The following is a 23,101-nucleotide window of genomic DNA, read 5'->3' on the forward strand; positions in this document are numbered from 1 at the left end:
CTTTTTTCCGAACAAGTGTTTGATATAAGTGAAACTTTTACAAGATTTTTTTTTGCTCGCGTTTTTTCTCGTTATTTAGCGTATTTTAATAATATTAATAATATTAAAAAAAATTACATCCTTCTATTTTGCGCAGGAAATCTTTTTTGTTCTATCAGCTTTTTTTTCAATCGAAAAAAATATCTCTTTTTTTTAATTAAACAAAATTTGGTTAAAAAAAACATTTCGATATCATGTGACCTATCTTTACTCAAATTAATCATAATAATAGTTCATGGTTAAACATTTACTTATATTAATTTCTTTGTAACCTCGTTCACTTTGTGAAATAAAAATAAAATAAAATGCTTCATATTTATCGAATTTTTTGAAAACCTCAAATTGAATTTTAAAAGTAATTTTTCATTTTATACACTCGTTGGTCATTGCGTTCATATACATAATTTCAAAATAGTACGTTCAATGACTACATGGAACACGTAGCTAGAAAAAAAGCCACTTAAATTCGTGACCCCGAAAGGGTAGACTAAGCCCGCGATGTGTTGCATTTATAGTGAATAGATGTCATATTAAAGAGTCATTTGAAAAAACTTTTTTTAAAACTAAAATATTTTTTTTAATTTTTTTCCAAGTGCATTCATATATAGCTAATAGTCATTGACAAAAAATTACAAAAAGTTATAAAAAATAATAATAAATAGTAATAGTAGTGTGCATTTAATTATATCTTTAGGGTAATTTGAGTTAGAATCAAATACCCACAAGCAATTAATTGCGAGCACACATTCAATCTAATATAATATTTGGGATCTCAATAAAAAATTTAATCAAGTTTCATGTATCAAACATATTATTTGAAACTATTAGGCAAATGATCTAAATAATTTTAGGAAAAAAATGCGCACTTACAAGCGGGAAAGGCTAGATATATAGGTGTTGAAGTAAGGATGGGATCGAGCGCGCTTGGCAGAGATTCGATAAGCAGGATCGTAAATTAGCATTTTCTATTAATAGATATCGAGTTGTTAATAAAAACATATTTGAGTTATATTGTATATAATCAATTAATATATTATACCGAAAGTAAATCAATGGCAAGCGGTTCCATCTTTGGAACGCTATCACACAATAATTGTGGTCTCCATTGAGGGAAGTTCGGCTTGTAGTCAGGCAAATTTATAATATCTGGCCATACATTTTCATCTGGTGTTCCTAAAATTCTGCAATAAAATGAATTATTAGCCTAAACAACTATTTCAGTTACCAATTTGACAATTTTAAAATAAATTACCTGAAGATTGTGTAAAGTTCGTCAATTTCAGAATCACCTTTATAATAACAAAGAAATTTTTAAATAATATTGAAAATTTATAATTCATATTAAGTATACTAATCGATTAACATCATACCTGCAAACATTGGTGACAAAAGTGACATTTCTGCAAAAATACACCCAATACTCCACATGTCAATAGTAAAAGAGTAAGCTCTAGAGCCTAGCAAAATTTCAGGAGCTCTGTACCAAAGAGTAACAACCTATACTTAGGGATGATCGATTATAATAAGTTATAGTAAATATCTAATGTTTAATTTAGAGGTTCGATCCGATTTTTCAGATAGAATTCGTAATTCTATTTCTATTATTACGGATCGAACACCCAGATACTTTAACTCACCTCATGAGTATATGGTCTCATAGGGACACCAACAGCTCTCGCCAATCCGAAGTCTGCTAATTTCAAATCTCCATTTTCGTCAATCAACAAATTTTGTGGTTTCAAGTCGCGATGGAAAATACGATGCATGTGCAAGAACAGCGTTCCATCAAGGAGTTGATACATAAATTTCTAATAAATCCATTAAACAGAATGAAATTTTACCTTCGGTATAGTTTATAAAGGAAAACTAAAGTTAAAGATGCGAATTACCTGCATTGTAAATTGATCCATTCCTTCTGGTGGAAGCCCTTTCATGTATTTTTTCAAGTCCATTTTTAATAATTCAAATACGAGACATAATTTTCGTTCCTGGTTGACAATGTCCAAAAGCCTAGCAAATATTATAATTAAATTACTATTTTTTTTATCGATACACGAAGAAATAATAACTTACTTCACGATATTACTGTTCTTAGTGGCTTCCTTCAATAGTGAAATTTCGCGAATCGAAGTCGGTGGAATTCCCTCTTCTTCTTCTTCCAGTCGAATCTTCTTTAACGCAACAATTTTTCCAGTCTTCGTATCTCTCGCCTTATAGACGACACCATATGTGCCTGTATTATAAATAAATCTGTAATTTTTGTAATTGAACTTTGCTTGAATTCTTCAAGAAGTTATACGCGAAAATCAAATTTACCTTCGCCGAGTTTTTCAAGTTTAGTGTAGTCGTCAGCCATTTTTGGAAAGTGGATTATAATATTTATGGAAGGTTTAAGTTTAAGAATGTATGTATTTTGTATTGTTTTGAAAGATAGGAAGAAAAAGTAAAGGTTTGCTTTTATATTTAATTAGGGATATTTATGTCATATAAATCCTAAAAATAACACGTAACGTCGTAACGCGTCTTTTTTTGTGAAAATTAGTGACGTTATAATGTCATATCATGTGATTCACGTGATTTATGATAATCTTTTTTTTTGGTTGAATATAAATAACTCCAAATAACCTTTTTTTTTTTTTTTATAGACATTCAATAGCTCCACGTTTCGAGATGTTTTCGTATATTTTTATCAATTTATCTCTTTTGTGGAAGTTGCTTATAACAATAAAACCCAATTTAATCACGATATTTGAGTTTATTTCAAAAATTCATCTATACGTTTCATGCATTGGGTACATTTATTATTTTAAAATTAAAGACATGTGAGAAAAACGTAAATGTTTTGCTAAACTATAGCTATCAGATATATTAAGTGCGCAAAGCCTATTTTAACGGCTAATAAATAAAAATTAAATAAAAATAAATAATTGACAACTTTTTCCTTACCCAATTTGTCGTTACTCGTTAGTCCGTAAAAAATCAATTATGCCAAAATTGGGGTGACTTGGGAAATGATTTTATCGGTATCGTTTTGGATATTCAAATTAACTATTGTTACAAAAATATATTTATAAATATCAATTTTAGATATGCGAATTTAAATGCAAAAAAACTTAGCAATTTATGATAGGTATAATTTATATATGATGATTTAATTTATTCTTTATAAAAGATACTTTACAATTTAGAACCATCTGCAACAAATGAGATGCCTTTGCTGATGTTTGCTTTGAGCTCTGGAATAGCCGCTTCAAGTAGATTCTTTTCATATTCACTAATATTACCAAGAGGGTGGATCTTTTCAACGCCGTTTTTCTGTCAAATCGATTATTAATTATAATTAAAAAAAAAGAGTAAATTTATGTATGCAAGTAAAATAGGAAAATATAGTTCAAAAAAAGACATACTCCCAGTTCAATGTTTGATGAGAAATAATCCAATTCATTAACGGCGTTTTTAACTTGTTTGCCCCCTACGCTATCAGCATCTAGGCAAACGTAAGAAGGCTCAATAATTCCTGATTCTCCTTTAACAGTTGCATTCAAAATTGAGGATGCAAATCGAGCACCAGCCTGTGCCATTGAAAGAGTTGCGGATCCTGCACCATCCTTGGCTTTAACAACTTCATCACCTCCTATTAAAACATAAAGCATAAATAAGATGTACTAAAATAAAATCGTTATTTTATATGAAAGGCGTTTTGTTTTACCGAATTGAATGCGTTGTGTAAGTAACTCAATTTCATCTTGAGTATAGCTATGAGGTGGGGAAATTTGTGACAAGAGAGGAATGATAGTTACACCACTGTGCCCTCCTACAACAGGGACGCGAACTTTTCGTGGATCTGCTCCACTGACTGAACTAGTGAAAGTAGATGCACGAACGATATCAAGAGTTGTAACTCCAAAAACTCTTTTTGGATTAAATACTCCATGTTTCTTCAAAACCTCTGCAATAATTGGTACGGTGGAATTTACAGGATTTGAGATCACGAGAACATAAGCATCAGGAGAATATTGGGCAATGCCTGTCGCCAGGTCACGAACAATGCCTGCATTTATCTAATATGCAATGATAATAATAAAGTCCCATAATGAAAGAACAATTTTAATCTACTTAATATCTTGAATATTATAATTAAAAATTTTAAATCAATCATACCTTAAAAAGGTCGTCTCTTGTCATACCGGGTTTACGGGGAACACCAGCTGGAATAACAACCAAATGAGCGTTAGTCAACGCATTTTTTAAACCGTCATTTGGCGCATTTTTTGAACCGTCTTTTGGTGGTGGTAAATAGCCGGTAACTTTGGCTGGAGTGTTGATATGACTTAAATCTGCGGCTACACCAGGACTATTTACGATGTCATAAAGTGCAAGTTCGGTGACAACTTCATTCAATTTAAGAAGAAGTGAAAGAGGCTGCCCAATACCTCCAGCAGCACCTAATACTACAGCTTTGACCATTTTTTTATGAGTATAAACTTAATTTTTGAATAAGTAGAAAGGTTATATCCACACACACAAAAAAAAAGTGTTTCTTTATATATTTATATAAGGAAAAAATCCAAGTCAATCAGACAATCGCAAAATTCTAGATCGATCGGATCGATCGGAATCATCGGATCGTTGTGGAAACGAATTTGCTCCGGTCATGCTACCAGTCGGAAACACTTCCCAAAAAACCCTAGATTAGATTAATTAGATTAACATTACGTAACATTTCGTGGCTTGTAAGATAATCTCAATAGATAAGATAACTAATACGCGTAAGTATGGTCAAACGCTAATTTGAATTATCAAATCGAATTATTCTTTTGGCATTTGTGGAATAATTAATTTTCTTTTATTATTATGAAACATATGCAGTGATATGGAATTAAAATTTAAAAAAAGATTATCGCAAAGAAATTGTCTTGGGATAGTCTCGCAAATAATCATGCAACTCAATTAGAAATTCATTTATTACGTTATATGATAATAAAAAATCATAGTAACACAGTGGATCAGTCTTATATTAGAAGATTAAATCTGATCGAACAGGCTGATAACTTCCCTTTGATCGATCAATGGTTATGAGTTGATTTGCAAGTAAAGTGTAGATGGCACGAACACCTTGATCTTCTGATAAATCAGCTTTACGTGCAGCTTCTCCTATCTTAATCTTGAGTTCACTAAAAGTAAGTTCATCCATATCACGAATAATTTGAAGAACCATCGCACCTAATTTTGTTTGTTGTGAAGGAATTGGAATCAATGCGTCCGTATCTATTTCGTTTAGATTATGTCCAGATGCGCAATTATCAATCATTATATCATTTACGTCCCTAATTTAATTAATGTTTATAGCGGTTATTTGTTTATATCGATAAAAAAATAATAAAATATACTAATGTAATTTACTTGATGATAATATTGTCGTATTCCAACGTATTTAATTTTTCTTGATCTTCCACGAATTTATCGAGAACCGATGCTGAAGATGACTACTCTCTTCATATGATAAGGATGATAATAATTTGATAAATGAAAAGTATTAAATAATTGATGACATACCAAAATAGTTTGAACTCTAAATTTTTCATTCGTCAGATCATTGGATTTCTATGTAACGGTCAACAAAATTAATAATCTTACTGATAAATTTAAAAAGATACGAATATACCCTTTATTACCGGTTCTACCCCCGTTAAAAAGCACTGGAATTTTGATTTTAAACGGCCAAATTCGCTATCATCAACTTGTAACAGTATATTGTTATCTAATTCTTTGAGTTGATCATCTAAATATTCGATTTGATAAATTTATTTTAATATTCATAGGAAACTTAAAACATTGGATATTGATACAAACCTAATCTAGCCAATTCTTCTTGTTTATATTGAATTTCTTGTAATCGTATTTGTATTTCTGGATTTAACTTTAAATAGAATATTAATACACAACTAATTTAAACTTTCCTTAACATTCAATGGTATACCTCTAAATCTTCTGATTCTTCAGTATCATTGAGTTCATCTGATAATACCATCGTTCCAAGACGACAATTCAATTCTTTTTCTTCTTCCTCTAGGCATTTCTGATTATTTAATTCGTCTTCAATCAAATGAATCTGTATAATTACGTAAAATAAGAACCAAATGCGTATGACTAAAACTTAAATAAATAATAAACATAATAAAAAATATATAATACTCTATTTATGCATTCGGATTTTGCCATTTCTAACGCAAATATTTCCATATTAGTACAGTGAATTTCATCTGCGATATTCTGTGATTGGTCAATTTGATGATCATTTGACCGGTTCGAAGTTCTCGCTTGTGCCTTTATTTTAAGCTTTTCTAGATTTATTCTTTGCTAATTATTAAATAAAATTAAACAAAGATAGAAATGTCACTAAATTAACTTATCTAATCAAGATATAGAAAAGTATTAAGCAATTTACCTTTTCCTTAATAGATTCCAAACTATCTATCGAAGAAGTAATTTCTTCATGCTGCTGTGCTAATGTTTCGATTTTCTCTTTGGCATCTTGAAGATCGCTAATAGATAAAAATTTGTAATATTAAAGAAGCGCGTCTTATAGAGAAAATACCAAAATTTAGAAAATTTTAATACCAAATTTGAGCTAGCACGTTGGCTGCTCGAAGCAATTTATCAACTGTTACAAGATCAGGACCGCGCAAAGGAGTAGGTTGTTCTAATTCCTGCCTTTATGAAGCGACGCGACCACGTCGATTTTTTTTTAACAAATATTAAATTGTAAATACTTTTTCAGTTTTGCTTAATAATGTAGGATTATGATAACATAAACCATCAAAATACTTTTTACCGAGACTTCTTTCCAAGTTCATCTACCAGAGTAAATAACTTCTTTTCGTGAGGCGCAGCATCACGGATCGAATTTTTACTCTCTTCATGTTTTAAGAGAGCAGCTACACGTGCATTATGCGACGTAAAGTTAAGCGCAGCCACTTCCGAAGTCGTTTTACAAATGTTTTCTAGTTGTGCGAAGCCTTTGAAACTCATTATTATATAATTACTTGAAAAAACGCGTTATCATATGATGTTTATTATAAAATAAAGCGATGATGATCACTATTTAACTTGTACTATAAATAGTTAGATAATTTCCGAATTGAATTAAAAAATGAAGATTGATTTCTAGTTGATTTACCTGGTTTCTGGTTCTTTACAGCCAGTTAATAAAGTAGATCTTCATCCGTAATTTACTAAACAGGAAATCAACAAAAGCATATATTCATATATTGAATGATCAACAATTTCATGAATCAAACGATACAAAAATGCAAATTTAGCAAAATTAAAAAAAAAAATTAAAAAATTTGTACAATGTTTATAGAAAAAAATTCCTTCTATTATTTGTATTTAAATGTCAATTTTTGATGCATTATGTAAAAAAAAGATTAAATAAAAATATAATAAATGAATGATCAAAGTTTATAATTATTCTACACATTTTCCTCCGCAGTTGAGATATTTTAACACCGCTAAATATCCTACAGAGGAAAATATTCAGCGATATTAGACAGATTACCAACTATATCATACTTCAACAAAATTAAGGTTTTGCAAGAAATCTAAAGAAAAAAATATTTTCTATATTAAACCACACAATTTGCTATATAATAACCATTTGATACAACAGGGAAATATAGACGTGATTTTTCTGCATATAAACAATTCTGTATATGTAATGTAAAGTAGGAGAAGGTAAATGTATTTTATAAAAGATTGGGAGAGAAGGATGAATAAGCCAGAACTACAAGGAATTTTGATAACGTGCGCAGGAAAGGAAAAAAAAAAATATTACAGATGATTAATAATCTAAAAAAATTACAAAAGAACAAATTTCAAGCACGTCAAACAAAAACTCCGTTTCTTCTACTTAAATATAGTATCCCAAACTCAAATTTATGAAATTGATATGATGATAAAAAACCACAATCAATTATTCCATGTGAATAATCTACATACCAGAAAAAATATAAACAATGAAATAATAAAATCGGAATGACTAAATCTAACTAAAAACAAAAAAAAAAAGAAATCAAATCAAATATATGCAAAAGAAAATATATTTATATATAATTAATTGGCCCCATCCTATTCCGAAACTTATTTATCACAAATACCATCATGATACTAGAACTGATCCTGATCCAGAAGAACCACGGCCGTGAGATGTCGCACCTGTCGTCACCGTCGTTGGCGTTGCTTCACGATTCGTTGTTGACCTTGCTAAGCTATCTGTGGAGTGTCCAAAATTTGTTGAACGAGAACGATGCCCGCCCAAACTTGACGAAGTTCCATTAGAATTTGATTGACCATTTGCAGATGTACTATCTGTATCTCCATGACCATGTCGTTCCATACACCACCACCTGTGTCCCTCGCTCCATGCTTTTGACTGACATGCTTTAGAGCAATATTTAGCTTTACGGCATCTCCGACATTTAGCAAATTCTCTTGGATAGCTTTCCCATTTACCACAAGCCATATAAGCGCATTGACGGATTCCACCGCGAGCTTCATCCTTACGACAAGCATTACGCATAATAACACCTGCCCAGTACTGAATTTCTGCGGGATGGAGGCGATGGGTGAATTTCTCCACAAGAGAAAATACGTTATGAGGCGGATAAGCTGTGTGAAAAGTTGCGCGTAAATGAGGATATTTTGAAAGGTAGGCCAGTAGTTGAAGGGACAGAAGAATATCTTCTTCACGGTAAAGAACGTCAATTTCCAAAGTTGATGATTGCGAAGTAGGATTTGTTGAATTGTTATTCGTATTACTCGGTAGCTGTGATGGTCGCAAACTTGGAGTTATATTTGCTCCGGAACCGCCTGTAATTGTCGATGGAAGCTGTGGCATTGTAGTGGTCATTTCTTCATTATCTGCAACTGAACCCCAAGATGCAACATCCGATCTTGCATCATCAGACGATCTTATATCATAAGGTGTTGTGACATTTGCTAGAAACCTATTCGTAGAAGCAGCAGCTGTATTTGTGGTCGGTGTAATACCGTGTATGTTTGATGAACCAGCATTGGAAATATCAGAAGTTTCATTTAAATAATCGGAAGAGGGGAAAATGGATGTTGTTGAATTAGGTGAGTGAGGATAAGAAGTTAAAAGTTGTTCAGACTCTTCAGACATCTGAATAGTATTCGACGCGTTACCATTTTCTAAAGCTCCAACAAAAGCGGCCGCAAGAGGCATTGAAGGGGATGGTGTTGTTGTTGTTGTTATCAGCGATGGATGTTGAGTTGAAAGCAACTGTGCAGCAAGTAATTGCTGTTGTTCTTTCTCCAACCTAACATGATCAAGTGCCTTTAAAAAATTGTCCAATACGGTTATAATAACCGGTACCATACCAGCGTCCACAACTCTGGTCCTGATTGTCTCAGAACCTCGTACTCCAACGTTAGCGACACATTGAAATGCCATAGACCACTTCCAACCACTTCTTTTATCGTTCACTTTAGTAGTTTTAAGGATACGGACCAAGCGTTCTAACCCCCCATCCATCGTGAGAATCTCTCGGATGCGTGGTGAAGTACTCGTTAAATAGGTGAGATGTGTTAAGGAGTTAATTAAAGGTAAGATGGCTGTGCAGTCAAGTGCTCTTCTATCATAAAGAGCAGCAGTAATGCAAACTGACGCACGGTTTTGTGAAGGAAACGAAAAGTTTGATTCTCTCATTGTGATCGTTTTAAAAAAAAAGGAAAGATTTTGAAAGTTCAAATTAAGTTGGAGTTTAAAATGTAACTAACTGTAAAACTATACGCAAAGTTTTTGAAACAAATATGGAAGAAGTTGGATGTGCGACTATACTACCAAAATGCGAGCTGTTGAAAGAAAAAAAATAAAATAAAATAAAATATTAGTCTGTAGGCTTGATATATATTTATATATTATTGAGATGAAGACGACGAACATAAATGTTTGTAACAAAGTCCACCAAGATCTATTTTTTGAAAGGAAATATGGCTCTCGGATAGAGAGCGTGAAGAAACTTCAGTATGTGATGAGGAATGGAAATGGGAAGCTTTTCGATAGTTTGAAAGGGGGCGAAATATAAAACTTCTTCTGTCCCTGTGGAACTGCAAAAAAGTTGTAAAAAGGCACAGTGTTGGCGCAGTAATGTTTTATCAACTTCTACAATTAATATAGTGCTTTCCACCTGATCAAGAAAATAATTAAATGGATGTTTGCCAATTGCCACTTCAGCCACATTTCCTCTTACGTAATAAATATAATTTGTATTACTATTATTATAAGCTTAATTTTTTAATTATTGAACTTAGATTTTTTATTTTGCAGAAAATATAGTTCTATTTATAGTTAAAAATAAAAGTATTATAAAAACCATTTAAAATTGTATATTGTTATTATTATTATTTTGATTAACCAAACTATAACTGAAAATAATTTAACAATTATAAAAAATACTAATTAAGATAATTTTAAAAAATAATAAATATAAATATTATAACAAATATAATAAAACTCTTTGGATATAAAATTTAATTGCCAAAATAGTTAAACTTACTTGTATAAAAGGAAAATCAATTAATATAATTATACTTGAAGAAAAAAAATTCTGGTTAAACAATATAAATAATATAAAAGTAACTACAAGTAAAAATTAATAATAGTAATGATTTAACTAAAAATTATGTAAATATAATTACTTATTTAAATTTTTTTTAGTATGATACACTTAGTCTAAAGCTAACTAATATTTTATTTAGTGGCCAAATTTTTTAGACTCATAATTATATTATGTAAAATAAATTTTGGTTAACACATATTTATTATAATTATACTTTATAAAAATTTTGATGTATAATATTAATATTTTATCATTAAATTTTCTTCAATAATTTGTACTTTTTATACTGATTAGTATAATAAAAAATTGCTTTTTAAGATTTATTGCAATTTAAGAAATTTTGATCTAAATTATATAATTTTTATAATTTTAGACCACTTTTATGATGATCAAATTTGACATAAAATTAATAAAAATACCTGATTTTAATTTTATATATTTAATATTAAAGATTATTTAATTAAAAAAGAGTTTTGTCATATGAAAAATAATGACTTATTAATCTATTATTTAATAGAAAATAATTAATTTTTTAGTTATTACTTCTATCCTTTAAAGTTATATAATAAATGTAGTTGGCTTTAAATCATATATATTATATAAATTTACTTAAATTTATAATATAAAATTTATGTATATCAATTTATATTTTATATAATAAGTTAATTAATTATTATTAATATTAAATAAATAATTAATATATATAAAATTTTTTCTTAAATATCTTGCAAATTTCAGAGGTTTAGCTCTATATTTCTCCTATTATATAAATTTTTACTGTATTTAAAACTTATAAAATAATTAAAGTATTGTTATATATTATACCTTAAATTTACTCTTAAAATAAAATTAATTTAGTAAATTTTTTAATTTTTATAATTAAACTTATATTTTGAGATGCTATAATTATAATTTGAATTTCATTCAATTTATATGTAATTTACTATGTAAAGTGCTAAAATAATTTGGAATGTCATAATTGAATTTGGAATTTTACTTATTATTATAGCAGTTTAAAATAATTTGAACAATATGTATTTTTATAATAATACCAGTATAGCATGCTAGAAACAGACTATCCAACGTCGCCATATAATATGCGGTATGATATGTGGTTAAAAAATCTTAATTCTGGTAAGAATTCGGCTAATTCTGGCCAATTTTTCCATATTCCATACAAGATACCCCTGGGTATAATTCAATTTTTAAGTTGGTGAAATTGATATATACCCGGGGTATTTTAGGCAGTGCTATACGGTAATTCATTATTTATAAATTATAACTAGTTTTCTTAAAAAATAAAAGTATTTAAATTTATTTTGCATTTTAAATAATAATTAAAATTATTCTAAATAATTATCCTTTAGCTTTTTTATTATACAGTCTATTTTTTTATATAATTACTTTTTATATAATTATATGGTCCTAAGTCATCTATAAACAACAATATTAATAATAAATTAGAAATTTAAAATTTTATTTATTTATATTGTGTAACTTATTTTTAAAGTACTTTGCTAAAATATAATAATTGCCGCGTGAGCGGCAAAATTTTTTTTGCTATATTACATGGAATTTCGTGGATTTCCATGGAATTTTTGTAAAATCCATAAAAATTACATAAAAACTAGTCCGAAATTTTATGTTTTTATTATGGCTACTTATTAAAATTATCTAACTTTAACCCATAATATTAATTAAAATTCTTATTAAATTCTATAAAATAACCCGATAGAAATGTTCAGTACATGTTGTTCTATCATTTTATCGGTTTAGTTTTTTCTTTTTACTATTCAATTTACAATTTATAAAAATTTGAAGTCATATAATATTAGTGTGGTTTATAGGCGACATCCACCATATCATATAAAATTTTTATACTATTTTAATATATTAATAAACATATTGGAAAAATATTCTATAATTATAATATATAATTATTTGTATAATTATTCCTTTTTTTCAATTTTAAGAAGTATAAATATAACTATTTATTATTTAAATTAAATAAATATAACTTATGTTCTTTTTCAAAAATTTATAAATCAATAATATTAGAATAGAATATAATTTATTACTTATATATATTTTTTATTAATAGTTATTTTAATATAGTATTTATAAATGTACTGCAATTAGTAAAAAAAAAATATTAATTTGACTTTATTAATAAAAAAAAAATTCAGTTAAAATTTAAAATTTTAAAAATTAGTTTTTTACAAATTATTTTATTATTCAATAATCCAATTTAAATAACTATTAATAAATTCTACAAAAAAAAATATATATATAATTACTAAATTCTAAAATAATTACAAAAATTAAATGCAAATTAGTTATAAATTATACATTAAATATTTTTTTTTAATTGTATTTTTTATTTAAAAATAAATATTTATAATTAATTTTTTAAAAATAATAAAATTAAAATAAATACTATAATATGAAATTTAATTATAAATTTATTTATTATATAATTTATATAATATAAATAAGAAATTGTTAAAGCAAAAAATTCTTTTTGCTGATTGTTTGAATATAATTTTTATATTAGTAGTTTGAAAAAAATTTTAAATTTTTATCATTTTATATATAAAAAATAGTATTTTTTTATAAATAAAATTAAAGAAGAGTTTAATGGAAAGAATAAAATTTACCCAATTATCTGGAAGTAATATTTTGATTTTTTTTTTTTTTTTTTTGGCTGCAGCATATTTAGATACTTTATTAGTTAATTTAAAAATTTCATCAATGTATACATGATATAAGAAAGATCAATTAACTACTGTATATCGTGGGTCATAGTACCCCCCTATGCATAGTACCCCTCTTGAAAAATTTCATAGAATTGTATAGTACTCAGGGGGATATTTTACAATTATCTCATGATTCAGTGATCAGATTTGAGCCATCGTTTTTTTGTTTGTTTGATAGTTCTTATTGAATTCTTCAAAATAAAAAAAATCATTCAAATTGGACCAGTAGAATGTAAGATATTCGCAAAAATCAGAATTTTTAGGCTTTGTTAAACTCCTGATTTTTGCAAGATACCTGGGGTACTGTAGCCCGCTATATACGGTAATTCATTAAGTACTAAACCACCTGTTAACTATATTAAACAACCACTTATGTGTGTATTCTGGACTAGGGGAATAAGTACTTCTTGAAGGAGTCCTTTCTTAGAAGGATCTCTTTTTTCTAGTCTACATCCTGTAAGTATCCAAAAACTTACTGTAACTGCAACATAAAATTCAGGACACAAAAAAAAAATGAAGAGAAGTAATAAAATAAAAGCTAGGGTAAAAAAATATATATAAAAGGGTTAGTAAAATATAACCTATTTAACAATACACTTTTACACTACACTTTTCACTATCCAAGTCTCTGATTTCTTTATATTAGTTAGCCAAAAAATGTAGCAGTGAACAAATTTCAGCTAAAATAGTTAGTTTGTTACTATTATTGAAGCTTTTCTTATCCATTTTTATTTTGGAAGACTTCCTCTCTGTAGATTGCGTTTCAGATTATTTCTTCTGCAATACTTTAGGATTCTTACCTTAGTTCCATTTCTAGGATGAATCTTGCTTTGGTAGTCTATTTTTAGGCCTGTTCAAAGTGAGCGAAAGTATTTTTTCCAAACATCTTTAAATTCATTGAAAGTAAATTCCATATTGAATGCTTTATTCAAGCTTGTCTATGTGTCGCAATATATAATTAACTTTTTGCACCCATGTTCTTGAATGATTTTGTATGCATAGCAGCTAGAGTTCTGAATTTCCAGTTCAGTTTCATTTTCAGTTCTAAACTGGATCTTTCATAGAAAATTTTACCAAAAGTGTTTTTCAGTTTAAAATTTTTACTGAAAATTATTTTCAAGTCATACTTTTAACTGAAAATATTTCCAGTTTAAAACCTTACCAAAAAATGTTTTCAGTTTGAAAAATAAATTCTGGTTCCGTATTTTAGATCAAAAAATAGAATTGAAATCGTTTTCAAAGAAATCTTCAAACTGAAAATGTTTTCAGATTAAATTTTTTAACTAATAAAACGTTTTTCAGTTAACATCCTGAAAACATTTTTCAGCAAAAATTAGTAGTTCAAAAAATATCCAGTAAAGAACCAAATTTAGAACTGAAAATAGAACTAAAAATGAAACCAAACTGGAAATTCAGAGCTTTAATAGCAGCCTGTATAAGATGTGAGTAATGATTGAGCTAGATTTTTGGCAGAATATAAAACACTTGTATTGAGGCCAATAGGTATATTCATCAATACAGCCTGGAATCTTTCACATTCTTTATGTTGCTTCAAAGTTCAGGACGTCAGAAACTATCATATAGGCAGTCTGCTATAAGAAGCTGTTCAAGTTCCTTTATTTCATAAATTTAATGTCTTTTTGAAAAATTTTATTGACAATGTAACTGTCACATATTTCTTTTGCATCTTTATCTTCATCACAATTAAATAGTTTCAATAGGACCCTGGAAAATACTTATATAGGTAAGGTCCCAAAAATATTTTTTATTAGTAGCTCTAAGCATAGGTTTTTACTATGATCACTAAGCATTGTTGATATCTAACCTTAAAAATTATATAAAAATAAGTAAATCAATCTTCTAATCTAATTAAATTTTAATTATAACACATATAATTTATAAAATATATTTATTAATTAATATATTTTATTAAATCCAATTTTAAATATGTTGTGAAGCTAAACAAAACATAATATACAAATGATTAACAATATTCAATTAATAAAATTAATAAACAGTAAAAGAAAAATTCAAAATTAATACTATTACAAAAAATGTAAATTTCTCCATAAGTATTATACTTACACCCATAAATATTAATATGTAGGTAGTTTCGACCTTGCTGAACAATTTTCAATTAATTTAGAAAGTCGATTTCATTTGACCAAAGAGGTGTAATTACGCTCTGAAGTTGTAAACGGAGAAATAAAAAATTTGAAAGTTAGTACCATTATGAAAGATGCACTTTTCTCCATAAGTATTATACCCACACTCATGAAAATTAATATATAAGTAGTTTCGACCTTGCTGAACAACTTTCAATTAATTTAGAAAGTCGATTTCATTTGACTGAAGTGGTGTAATTACGCTCTGAAGCTATAAACGAAAAAGTGAAAAATTTAAAAGTTATTACCATTAAAAAAAATATGCTTTTCTATATAAATATCATACTTAGCCTTATGAAAATTAAAATACAAGTAGATTTAACTTGCTGAACAAACTTACTTAAGCATAAAAGATAATTTGATATAACCAAAGTGGTAAGTAGTGAAATTATATTTTAAAGTAAAACATATTTATAGTAATTTTATTTAACAAAATAAACATGTATAATATAGTAATTTTATATTAAAAATAATACACTGAGTTTAATAAAAATTAAAAAAATACTATTGACAGATAATTAATAAAACATTGAAAAAAAAAATGAAATTTCATTAAAAAAAATTTTTGTTTATGTATTTATATAAAATTGTGAAATATAGTACAAAATTAACACTTACCATTAGTGAAAATAAAATAAAAATTAATTATAAATTCAATATATAATATTTTAAAAAGTTATATAAATATGAAAAATAAGCAATTAAAAACTTTTAGTATTTTAAAATAATACCAAAAATATGCAATTTAATTATCTTACATAGTATAAAATTTTCTTAAAATTAAGCATTATAAAATTCTTACATCATAAAACTTTTCGATGTTGGCTAAGCATCTTGGTACCTTACATATATAAGCATTTTCTGAGGTCCTGTCTCAATCCTTAAAGCTATTAAGAATTTTGAGTTGAGTAAATGTGAAAAGGATATCATAGATTACAATCTCTCGTACGCTCTTTTTATTTGTAGAAGTATAGCCAGTCATGATTATATATATTTCTTTCTCTAAATCATATTACTTAGGCTTCTTAGCTTTTTGTGCCTATTATTTGTCCTTTGATATACTGCTCTTCGTAGAAGTATGTTGAGCATTCTATTTAGAACCAGAAGGTAATGGTGAAGTAGAACTATCATCATTAGTAGCTGAGCCTTGTGAGACAATATGAGCATATGTGACCATTTAGTTCTTTCCTTTTAGAGTAAATGGCTAGGACCCTGCTTACTTATAAGATAGGTTACCCTCAGGCCTAAGGTAAAAATCATATATAAAATTCTTTGCAGATCCTACTATAAAAGGAAATTTTATGTTACATTGTTATGATGTTTTTCCTTTTTAGCTAATTAACCAATAAATTTTTTAAAAAAAAGTAAGGTAAAAACTATTAGTAAAGGGCCAATTTTTTACAGTGACCATTATTATAAGTAAGCGAAATCCTACTTCAACTGAAATGTTACTTTCAGGTGATGTTTCTAACAAGTTAAGTCAAATCAAGTTTGAATCAATTTTAAAATACTATTTATACAGTAAAATATACCTTACAGTCAACTCTTCATATAACGAATTTTAATATAATGAATTTTACAATATAATGGATCATCAGTATGATACAGATTTTAACATATGAAAAAAATCTCATTATACCAAATTTTACTAATTAAATGCTATATACCGTTTAACGAAGTAAATTTTATAAACCATATATGAAAAATGCTCCTTTTAATAATGAATTTTCTTTTATAACAAATTTTTTTTCAATATAATGGAAATATTTTGTGTAACTTATGTTTTTGCATTATAAAATATAATTATTATACAACAATATACCATAAGGGGTGTGCCAGAAATTACGTGATTTAGTGGGTGGGTGGGGGGTCAGGTCCTGCAATCAGGTATCACAATATACCTTTTATGGTAATAGTATATCTTTTATAGTAAATAATATATAATTTGTTTATTAAGAAGCTTTTTTGCAATTATCTCACCATCTAAAAGTCCAATTTTAATGAATTTTTTTTTTGTTTTATAAAGTATAAAGAGAGCTATAAAATAAAAAAAAGTTTATGCAAATTGAATTATTGGATAGTAAAATAATTGTATTATAATATATATATAATACTATATAGTAATTTATTTATTAAGAAGCTTTTTTGCAATTAACTTACTATGTAGCAGTTCAATTTTAATGAATTTATTTTTGTTTTGTAAAGCATAAAAAGGTCTACAAAACAAAAAAAAAGTTTATGCAAATTGGATTATTGGATAGTGAAATAATTGTATTATAATATATATATAATATATGATAATTTATTTATTAACAAGTTTTTTTGCAATTATTTCACCATCTAGCAGTCCAATTTCAATGAATTTTTTTTTATTTTATAAAGCATAAACAGGGCTACAAAACAAAAAAAAGTTTATGCAAATTGGATTATTAGATAGCAAACTAATTGTATTATAATATATATATTAATATAATATATTATATATTATACTGTATGTATTTTTTTAGCCAATCAGAATTCAATCACATGGTGGGTAGGGGGGTCAGGTCTCTAATTGAGCATAATCACGTGATTTATGGCACGCCCCTAACCAATAGAATTTTAAAAAAAGTAAAGTAAAAACTATTAGTAAAGGGCTAATTTTCTACGATGACCTTTATTATAAGTAAGCGGGATCCTATACAACTCCTTAGTAATTATCTGTGAAAATACCATCGAATATACAAATATTCACCTAAATAAATATATTGTTAAAACAGCCAAAAGTAGTGTTCTGTATAAATCAAATTTCTTTTCTAAAATTTAATTCAATTTGGACTTAATTTAAACTCAATTCAAACTCAATTTGACCTCCAAAAATTATTATCTCAGGATCTATCTAGTAATCCAATTTTGATGATCTTTTTTTAATCGATAGGTTTCATTACCCTGATCAAAATAAAAAAAAAATCATCAAAATCAGACCACTATATCAAAAATTATTCTTAAAATACGTTTTTATTATTCAGAAGCAATCAGGATTACGAATCGATTCGTGCAGAACACTAGCCAAAAGGCATATTGCATATTCTAACTAGGATGTAAAAAAGAGTATCATCAGAACTAAGTGATGATGAGATTAATGAAATTTATAGTAATATTTATTTTAAATACAGAAAAAACTCTGAATTTTATTGTTCTCATGTTTCAAAAAAAATTAAGAAAACTGTTGCATATCGATTAATTAATGGTGTAAAAGTTATTCAGCAAACTTGAAAAACTTATAAGTCGAAACCTGAAACTTGGGCAAAATAAGTTTGGAATATAGTAAGAAATGATAATACTCCTGATGAGAAGAAGTATTTAGGTATAACTTTTCATGTTATAAGAATTTCTAATAATCAATAGGTAAACTATTTTGGTCAAAGAATTTTAACCAGAGATGTATTTATATATCATTAGAATTAAGGAATGGAAAGTTTGTTACAGTTCGGTTAAAGTTTTAAGACTTACAGGTTTTGGCACATAGACAGACCGGACCCAGTTTAAGGACTGAAACTAGGACTTAAGTTAGGACTTAGTTCTAATTGAATTGATTGGTTAATTTAGAGTTCCAATCCATCATCCGACGGATGATCAATCTCTTCTCATTTATTTTTGGAAAGAGACATTTATGTTTCATAATTTATAATTTAGAAACTGCATTCGATGTAAGGTGATTAGACTATGCATTATTTAATTAATTGAACATAAAATAAATGGGGTGAAATCTTAGTCAGATTGAAATTTTCATCCATCGGATGATATTTTAATCCGTTCCTAATTTCTCCTCACTTTCATTTTTGAAAAAAAAGTTTATTTATTAAATTATATACTGTATTATGCTTTTAGGATATCCTTAAAAAAAAATGCTCTTTTATATTAATTAAATGAGCGTACAACTGTCAAAATGTGATTATCCGTCGGATGACGGATTGGAACTCTAGGTTAATTTTAAATAAAAAATACTTAAATAATTTATTTATTATGAGCTACAAAAAAAATTTATTAATTCGTCGATGATCAAAATGCTAATCATTTAAGTAATGGCGTTATAATAATTCCTATTAAAGCCACATTTTTTATTTTGTAAGTTGAAAAAAAATTTCTGAACTTGATTAATAAAAGTATATACAGTAATTATATTACTATAAACAATTAAATGTTACCCATTACCCTTAATTTTTTTTCTCTTCTATTTCTTTTTCAAGCCAACTTTTAGACACAATAATGCACGAAACATATCTGGTTGCAATCTATTTTTTGTGCGAGTTATATATAGTATTACTCGCCACAGAAAATGCTTGCTCACACGCAACACTAGTAGCCTGAATGGATAAATAGTCTTGTGCCATTGCACCTAATGCTGGAAACTTTCAAAAATGAGTCTGTCACTATAGTAATGGCACAACATTATCATCACATGGCAAAGCAAAATACTGGTCAATCTCCTCATAAATTCCAGTTGATAGTCTTGTAATATTTAATGTAGTACTATTATTTAATCGCCTCTTCTTTAATTGATGAAAGTAATTACAAGTGCTTGCTACTTCACCATTATTATGATTAATTACAGCTGGTTGAGATATTAGTGTATGATATTCAGAAAAACACCTTTTTACTGCATTAATTGCATTTGTTGATTCTTCTTCAGCAAAAAGCAGAGTAAATTTTATGCATAGAATTAGTACCTTAGACGCTAAGGTAAATGAATCCACTATTTCCCAGTACTTATCAATTTTTTGAAGTATTAATGATACTACTTCACTTTGACTAAATTTTTTTTTTCCAATATAATCATTTAGATGTTGTTGGATTTCAAAAAACAAAAACCTTACATCAGAAATAATGGGATATAAGAAAGCTGAAAGCAATACTATTGCTTTTTCTAATAGTTCTAGTAACGTAAGAGTATTCTATTTATGTTGTAAATTAGTCATAATGTAGTTTATTTTTTGGATTAGTTATGTTATTAATTAATGTTAATATCGTTATTAATGATGAATAGAAAAATAAAAGCTAACACTTATATTTATTTTTATCCATTCTTACAAGTCCAGTGCAAATTTTTTTAATGTCTTGATCTGTTGCAACTAACATTTCAATAGGTCGCAATATTTTTTGGAATTTTACAATCATATACCGTATTTTGCGGGCCACAGTACCCCCCTATGCACAGTACCCTACACAAAAATTTTGTCAGATTTTTTAAATACCTGGATATTTCGCACAGAGACTGGAGACATTCAATTTTTAACCTCCAAAATTTATAAAATCTCTGGGTACAACACAAGAAAAAAAACATATACACTGTATAATATCCGGGTATTTATTATCAACTTTATTTATTATATATGATATTACAATATGCAATACATTATTAAAATCCTTCAATATAGAACATTATTCTTCATCAGAAGTTAGTTCTTGATTTTGATTTCCATCTTCTCCACTACTATTATTACCACCATTGTTTTCTTTACTCTTACCTTTATCTGTTTCAATTTCCCATTCATTTTCATAATCATTTTCTTCGGTATATTCATTTTATTCATCATCTGAATTATTTATATCTACCTCATCATCATCCTCCGGCATGCCTAGTAACTTATCATAATCAAATAAGTCATTATCTTTCGAACCATCGGTATTTGTTGAAACTCCACAACATTTGAAAGACCTTCTAATAAGATCTTTGTCAACATCATCCCATGATTCCTTGACCCATGTTGCAACTGTTGAATAGGAAGGTTTTTTAATCCTTCCAGCTGGAGTAAGAGTATGAATGGTAGAAGACATCTAATCATTATATCGTTCTTTAACCTGCAAATTATAAATAAATGTTAACAAAAATCAAAGAATTTATAAATAAAACATGCTAAATTGCTAACAATAAAAAATTTTAAAGAATTATATACAATTTTTACCTTAGCTTTAAAGCTTTTGTTAATTGCAACGTCTAATGGTTGCAATTTAGATGTGCAACCACCTGGAATTACGGCAATATTTGTATTTTTTTCTACCAACCGATTTTTAACAGAACTTACAATATGACCACGAAAAGAATCCAAAACCAGTAAGGAACGCGAATTACCAAAAGGGTTTCTTGAGGTCCATACAGTTTCAATCCACCATAGCATTTCCTTTTCATTCATCCATCCTTTTTCATTAGCTCGTATATGAATACCATGTGGAAAATTTTCTTTTGGCACATTTTTCAATTTAAAAATGCAAACTGCTGGGAGCTTACTGCCATCAGCCATACATGCAAAGTACAACTGTAAAAGATGAGCGCTCATGGCCTGTAGTACGAATGCTGACTGTTTTTGCGCCCTTATGGTCTATAGTGAAATTACTTGGCAAATCAAACCATAGTGGTGTCTCATCCATATTACCTATATATTTTAATGGATAGTCATGCTGAATCCTTCTATATAAAATATAACTCAAAAAACGTTTTGTTTTTCAATCAAATCTGATGGTAATTGTTGTGCTACAGTTGTTCTATGACGTTCGCTAAGATTATATCTTCCTAAAAAACCACTTAACCATTTATTTGAAAATTTAAATGAAGTGATATTTGGATTATTTGCTAAAAAATCCTGATTTCTAGACAACGTGATAGCTTTTTTGGTGATCATTTTTCGAGTAACAGGATTTTGATTTGTTCTTCTTTTACAAACCCACGTAAATAAATCATCTTCTATATCTGAATATTTAGCAGATTTACCCGGATGAAGCTTAAGAACATGAGGCGCAAATGCTAATAACTTAGCTTTATTGTTATTCCAATCACGCACTTGTTTTGGTTGAATATTAAAATATTTTGCAGTTTCACGTTTACTTCCTCAATTATTTTCCAAATAATGCACTACCATTAATTTTTCTCTTACATTCCATTGTCGTCTTTTCTTTTGTGATAAGCGATTACGTGCTTTTGGATTTTTTCTGTTTCTGATAACAACCATTTTTACTTTGAAATAAATTCGCATCACAAATAAAAGACAAAGAAAAAAATACGCGTTTATCATTTTAAAGAATTTATGTATTATACAAAAATAAGGGGAACAGATAAACGTGATTTATATGAATCTTTTTTCCTGAAAAAAGTAATTTTCCTTACTTTTTAAATTTAAATATATCCGGATATTATACAAGGTAAGTATCCCGGGTACTTTATAAATCTTATACCCCCTTATGCACAGTACTTATGCTGTACCCCCCTATATAATATACCCCGGGTATAGCCTCCAACTCCCTAAAATATGCATCATACCCGGGGTACTGTGGCCCCTGTTATACGGTAATAGCCTAATAGGTGCTATTTCACCTGGTCTTAACATCTAATTGTGATTTGTAATATGTTAAATTTTCTATTAAACACAATTTTTGTAATCTATTACACCTTAGAGTTGAGTGTTTAATTTTTTCATTAACTCACGAATTTTAACAATCTCATCATCAATAATTTTAATTTCTT

General features: G+C 27.7%; 5 protein-coding genes across 6 annotated transcripts; all 5 read right to left on the reverse strand.

The window, feature by feature from the left end:
• Positions 1–598: 598 nt before the first annotated feature.
• OCT59_024870 (uncharacterized protein) lies at positions 599–2,465 on the reverse strand. Its single transcript, XM_025315372.2, has 8 exons — positions 2,356–2,465; positions 2,113–2,272; positions 1,929–2,049; positions 1,677–1,847; positions 1,410–1,536; positions 1,292–1,328; positions 1,079–1,220; positions 599–1,004 (listed from the first exon to the last, which is right to left on the reverse strand). The coding sequence occupies exons 1-8, from the start codon at positions 2,393–2,395 to the stop codon at positions 906–908; spliced, it is 897 nt and encodes a 298-aa protein (XP_025183015.1). The 5' UTR covers positions 2,396–2,465; the 3' UTR covers positions 599–905.
• A 215-nt stretch (positions 2,466–2,680) lies between these two features.
• Positions 2,681–4,564, reverse strand: OCT59_024871 (uncharacterized protein). Of its 2 annotated transcripts, XM_025315371.2 has the most exons (5): positions 4,201–4,562; positions 3,749–4,100; positions 3,447–3,673; positions 3,221–3,354; positions 2,681–3,087 (listed from the first exon to the last, which is right to left on the reverse strand). In XM_025315371.2, the coding sequence occupies exons 1-5, from the start codon at positions 4,504–4,506 to the stop codon at positions 3,084–3,086; spliced, it is 1,023 nt and encodes a 340-aa protein (XP_025183014.1). In that variant the 5' UTR covers positions 4,507–4,562; the 3' UTR covers positions 2,681–3,083. The 2 variants fall into 2 exon arrangements, with proteins under 2 accessions (XP_025183014.1, XP_065991721.1); XM_066134593.1 differs by lacking the exon at positions 2,681–3,087 and having other exon boundaries at positions 3,147–3,354; positions 4,201–4,564.
• A 388-nt stretch (positions 4,565–4,952) lies between these two features.
• OCT59_024872 (uncharacterized protein) lies at positions 4,953–7,071 on the reverse strand (the record flags this gene model as incomplete). Its single annotated transcript, XM_066134602.1, has 9 exons — positions 4,953–5,366; positions 5,443–5,643; positions 5,715–5,821; positions 5,893–5,959; positions 6,020–6,151; positions 6,235–6,399; positions 6,488–6,584; positions 6,661–6,753; positions 6,875–7,071. 8 exons carry the CDS (start codon positions 7,069–7,071, stop codon positions 5,500–5,502), a joined length of 1,002 nt encoding a protein of 333 aa, XP_065991722.1. The 3' UTR covers positions 4,953–5,366; positions 5,443–5,499.
• A 319-nt stretch (positions 7,072–7,390) lies between these two features.
• On the reverse strand, positions 7,391–10,206 carry OCT59_024873 (uncharacterized protein). Its single transcript, XM_025315369.2, has 2 exons — positions 9,247–10,206; positions 7,391–9,066 (listed from the first exon to the last, which is right to left on the reverse strand). Exons 1-2 carry the CDS (start codon positions 9,767–9,769, stop codon positions 8,201–8,203), a joined length of 1,389 nt encoding a protein of 462 aa, XP_025183012.1. The 5' UTR covers positions 9,770–10,206; the 3' UTR covers positions 7,391–8,200.
• An 11,861-nt stretch (positions 10,207–22,067) lies between these two features.
• Positions 22,068–22,521, reverse strand: OCT59_024874 (uncharacterized protein; the record flags this gene model as incomplete). The annotated part of the gene is made up of 2 exons (XM_066134623.1): positions 22,068–22,420; positions 22,497–22,521. The coding sequence occupies 2 exons, from the start codon at positions 22,519–22,521 to the stop codon at positions 22,068–22,070; spliced, it is 378 nt and encodes a 125-aa protein (XP_065991723.1).
• Between the last annotated feature and the right edge of the window lie 580 nt (positions 22,522–23,101).

Source organism: Rhizophagus irregularis, chromosome 5, assembly GCF_026210795.1.
Source record: "Rhizophagus irregularis chromosome 5, complete sequence".
In the NCBI taxonomy this organism is placed as follows: domain Eukaryota; kingdom Fungi; phylum Glomeromycota; class Glomeromycetes; order Glomerales; family Glomeraceae; genus Rhizophagus; species Rhizophagus irregularis.